General features: G+C 39.9%; 1 protein-coding gene across 1 annotated transcript in view; it reads right to left on the bottom strand.

The window, feature by feature from the left end:
* Nucleotides 1–5,073, bottom strand: part of LOC106870664 (membrane-bound transcription factor site-1 protease) — a 130,200-nt gene that overhangs the window by 85,280 nt on the left and 39,847 nt on the right. Inside the window, exons 20-21 of the mRNA XM_052971635.1 lie at nucleotides 2,185–2,264; nucleotides 1,484–1,552 (exon numbers count right to left, since the gene is read on the bottom strand). Of these exons, the coding sequence (XP_052827595.1) occupies nucleotides 1,484–1,552; nucleotides 2,185–2,264 (149 nt within the window). The remainder of the gene's footprint in view (nucleotides 1–1,483; nucleotides 1,553–2,184; nucleotides 2,265–5,073) is intronic.

Raw genomic sequence — 5,073 nt, 5'->3', positions numbered from 1 at the left:
ATATATATATATATATATAAAATCAAAATATGCAACAAGGATATCCAGAGGTAACGCAGTACAATCGTTTCACACAACTCCATTTAATTGAACAATGCAACCATTACATCAATTTAAATGCACCTTATTTTGAAATTGTATGGATAATACCGTACTAAATTCTAGTGCCTCAACTTAAGTACCATATTCATCTGAATATATATATATATATGTATATCATCATCATCATCATCGTTTAACATCTATTTTCCATGCTAGCATGGGTTGGACAATATGACTGAGGACTGGCAAACCAGATGGGTGCACCAAGCTCCAATTGGATCTGACAGAGTTTCTACAGCTGGATGCCCTTCCTGACGCCAACCACTCCGAGAGTGTAGTGGGTGCTTTTACATGCCACCGGCATGAGGGCCAGTCAGGAGGTACTGGCAATGACCACGCTCAAATGGTGTTTTTTACGTGCCACCTGCACAGGAGCCAGTCCAGTGGCACTGGCAACAACCTCGCTAGAATGTTTTTTCAAATGCCACTGGCACAAGTGCCAGTAAGGCGATGCTGGTAACGATCATGTTCAAATGGTGCTTTTTACGTGCCACTGGCACAGAAGCCAGACAGCTGCTCTGGCAATGATCATGTTCGAATGGAGCTCTAAGCGCTCCACTGGCACGGGTGCCAGTCATTGAATTTGGTTCAATTTCGATTTCACTTGCCTCAATAGGTCTTCACAAGCAGAGTTTAGTGTCCAATGAAGGAAAGGTACGCATAAGTGGGCTGGCTACACCCCTGGCAAAGGCCACGGGCCATGGTCTCACCTGGCTTGCCAGGTCTTCTCACCCAAAAATTACACATTAATTAAAGCCTGCACACAATTTGTGAAATTCCTTCCTAAAGGTTAGTACCATTCTACTCTCCAAAAAGTTTTGCTCTTAATCTTAACTTTTTGGAAAAAATCTTTCTCTAAATATTATAACTGTATCAAGTAATTTCCTAAATACTCTACACACACACACACACACACACATATATACAACACAAATACATATAATCAAAGTTAATGGAAGTTGACAAAATATAAAATGTCTGCTAAAAGTGACAGATCATATTTATGCTTCCTTTCAATAATTCAAAATAGTTTTTGCACCAAATTTTCTCCCATTTTCTTCTAGCGCTTCAGTTTGACTTCTTTCAGATATTCTCACAATCATTAATCATTTACCTTCTTTATTCTGACTTGCTAACATTTTTTATTGTTTCTTTTTTTTTTCCTATTCTCTTTAAAGTCTAGTGCAGGGTTCTGCCTGGCTGGCTCTTGTGAAACCATCCCACCCATACTAGCATGGAAGATGGACATTAAATAATGATGATGATGATATTATAAGTTCATATTCTATTGCCTACCTACATCTACAAGATTGCTCAAGCACATTTAATAGGATCCCACTAAAACCATAACCGGAACAATAACTACATTATGTTTTATTACAATATGTTAAATATTTATTACATAAAAACTCACCATATTGACTGGCATCAAAACAGGTATATGGTGATCCTGAATGATGAGAAAAAAAGAATAAGATAAAGAAATATGTTAAAAAATATATTTTCATACAATACACATTTATACAAATTCAAAAAGTAATATCAGCATGAATTTTACAAGAAATTTCCAAATCAAATGAAGCTGATTCAATTGACTACACACACGTCTATGATATATTTCCAATGTAAGAAATCATTTTAATTTAGATCAAGTGTAGGTAAGCTTTATCAAGAAGCAGGCCACGTGAAACATGGTTCATCATCAGGCAGGCTAAACTACTAATAAAATTATAAAATTCAAGGTAACTTTTCATTGGCATGCCATTCAGAAAGTCCCAACAAAGTTGCAGTTTGTTCATGACTGATTTAAAGTAAGTATAAATACACATGTGAAAAGAAACTTTAAATATACATTAAAAGAAACTCAAGCGTTTGCTGTCACACACCACCTATCAAGAAAGAACACAATGATCTCTCTCTCTCTCTCTCTCTCTCTCTCTCTCTCTCTCTCTCTCTCTTCAGTGATATTAATATGAACCACTTTCAACAATCTATTCCACAAAACAATGTTAATGTTAAGCAATTATAATAACAGGAACTAATACACAGTAACACTGAGAAGATGAAAAACAAATATCTCACCTAATACTTCAACAAAATATCCATTATTTCTTAAGTGTTGATACATGTCTTTGAAGTTGGTATGTATATGGTCTCCATTCCTTGAAAAAAATATTAAAAAAACAATATAAGACACTATTTCAATCATTCTACGTGAACTGACTATAAATAGTGGATTCTATTACTTTCTACTCATATTACAGTCATATGCTTTTGATAAATATTAATTACCTATCTAACTTTAAAATAGTCACGAACTGTATGGGTAAATAACTAGAATAGAAACATCAGGCTAGTGCAACTAAAATCATTTGCAAACCATTTTCAGGTATACCCATCCTCCACAGCAGGAGTGTTAATGCCACTCCCCCTGCCGAAGAGGATTGGTCTGCAAGAGCCCTGTGCCGGTGCCACATCAAAAGCATTTGTGTCGGTGCCATGTAAAATGTACCTTTGCCAGCACCACATACTAGCACCCATGCCAACGCCACATAGAAAGCACCACTGTAAATTCGTTGGTGTTAGGAAGGGCATCAAGCCATAGAAACCAAGCCAAATCTCCTGCTTACCAGCTCTGGTTAAACTGTCCAACCCATACCATCATGGAAAACACGTTAAATGATGATGATGTATGTCTCACAAGCTCTAAAAGAGCTTTCATAAATCAATGTTTAATTACAGCTGCATCAGCACTTGGCTCAGATTCATTACAGCTGAGTTGAATAGCGGAAAGAGAAATGAAATGCCTTTCCCAAAGACAAAATGTTTCACCCTGTCTAGGAATCAAACCCACGACCTTATGATCATAGGTTCAATAATCTGACCGCTGAGTCACACACCTTCACTATACCAACCTACCATTTTCACAAAAGGATATATTGATAGAACTAGAAAAGCACTCGGAGAGCGCAGACCTATGCCATGCAGCTCATTTTAAGATAGATACGCGAGTAAAATTACTAATAGAGAAACGAAAATAAACTTTGGAAACAGCAACACCACCATAGGTTACGTGCAAACAATGAACGTGTTTTCAAGGGAGATAATCAAAGAACATAACATTGTAATACTTCATGTAAAGTAAATATAACAAATGAAAAATCCTTCAAGAATGCATGAAAATTTCAAGATCACTACCAAAATTTCATCATCTGTTCAACCTAGTTAAAACCAAAGTCCTAATAAATAAGAAGGCAGACAAACCACAAATCCCTTCAGGTAGATGGTCCTGCTCGATCTGTAGAAAAGGTGTAGGTAGAAACTCTATAAGATGTACCCAGTGTAAGCTATGGACACATAAGAGGTGCAGCAATATCAAAGGAAGGTTAACTGGGAAGAGTTTTTGTATGTGGCAGATGCTCAGGAGTAATAAACACTGAAAATGTGCAGAGAACAACTTCTGCCACATTCCAAGGAGAAAAACTAGAAGTAGCTGATAGCTTCTGTTCCCTAGGTGACCAGTCAGTAGCAGGGTGGGTGCTCTGAAAGTGTATCTGCTAGAATAAGAATAGCCTGGGCAAAGTTCAGAGAGCTCTTACCTCTGCTGGCAACAAAGGGTCTCTCTCTCAGAGTAAAAGGCAAATTGTATGACGCATGTGTACGAACAGCCATGCTTCATGGCAGTGAAACATGGGCCGTGACTGCTGAGGACATGCGTAGGCTCGCAAGGAACGAAGCCAGTATGCTCCGATGGATGTGTAATGTCAGTGTGCATACTAGACAGAGTATCAGTACCTTGAGAGAAAAGTTGAACTTACGAAGCATCAGTTGTGGTGTGCAAGAGAGACGACTGCGCTGGTATGGTCATGTGGTGAGAATGCATGAGGATAGCTGTGTGAAAAGGTGCTACACCTTAGTGGTTGAGGGAACCTGTGGAAGAAGTAGACCCAGGAAGACCTGGGCTGAGGTGGTGAAGCATGACCTTCGAATATTAGGCCTCACCGAGGCAATGACTAGTGACTGAGACCTTTGGAAATACGCTGTGCTTGAGAAGACCCGGCAAGCCAAGTGAGACCATAACCCATGGCCTATGCCAGGAGGTTAACCAGCCCACTTATGCGTACCTTTCCTTCATTGGACACTAAACTCTGCTTGCGAAGAACTGTTCAGGCAAGTGAAATCGGAATCAAATTCAATTACAGCACCGCATGACTGGCATCCGTACTAGTGGAGCACTAAGAGCACCATCCGAGCATGATCGTTGCCAGGGCAGCTGACTGGCTCCCGTGCCGGTGGCACGTAAAAAGCACCATTCGAGCGTGATCATTACCAGCGTTGCCTTACTGGCACATGAAAAAAAAAATATTCGAACGAGGTCGTTGCCAGTGCCACTGGACTGGCTCCTGTGCAGGTGGCATGTAAAAACACCATTTGAGCGTGGCCGTTGCCAGTACCGCCTGACTGGCCCTCGTGCCAGTGGCACGTAAAAGCACCCACTACACTCTCGGAATGGTTGGTGTTAGAAAATCTGCCATATCAGATTGGAGCCTGGTGCAGCCATCTGGCTCGCCAGTCCTGTCAAATTGTCCAACCCATGTCAGCATGGAAAGCGGATGTTAAACGATGATGATGATGACGATGATGTTCCTTGTGTCATTACCAACTTTTCCTGCAAGTTTCATCAAATACCGTTCACAACTTTTTGAGTTATTTTACACACTGAGAGACAGACTGACAAACCAACGCCAATGAAAACATAACCTCCTTGGCAGAGGTACTAATCCTATGCCTGGAAAGAAAAGAGTGGATACTTTTCGTCAAAGATCTGCTTAATCAGGGCCAACTTGGAGGTTTATCAGCAACAAGGGCTTGATAATTAATCTTCATAGATAACTAAAAGTGGTAGTGTTATCTTTTAATCTTCTACCTTTTAGTTGTTTCAATCATTAGGGAGCAGCCATGCTGGAGCAC

The sequence above is a fragment of the Octopus bimaculoides genome, chromosome 1, assembly GCF_001194135.2.
Source record: "Octopus bimaculoides isolate UCB-OBI-ISO-001 chromosome 1, ASM119413v2, whole genome shotgun sequence".
NCBI lineage: Eukaryota > Metazoa > Mollusca > Cephalopoda > Octopoda > Octopodidae > Octopus > Octopus bimaculoides.
This window is presented reverse-complemented; position numbering and strand designations above follow the sequence as displayed.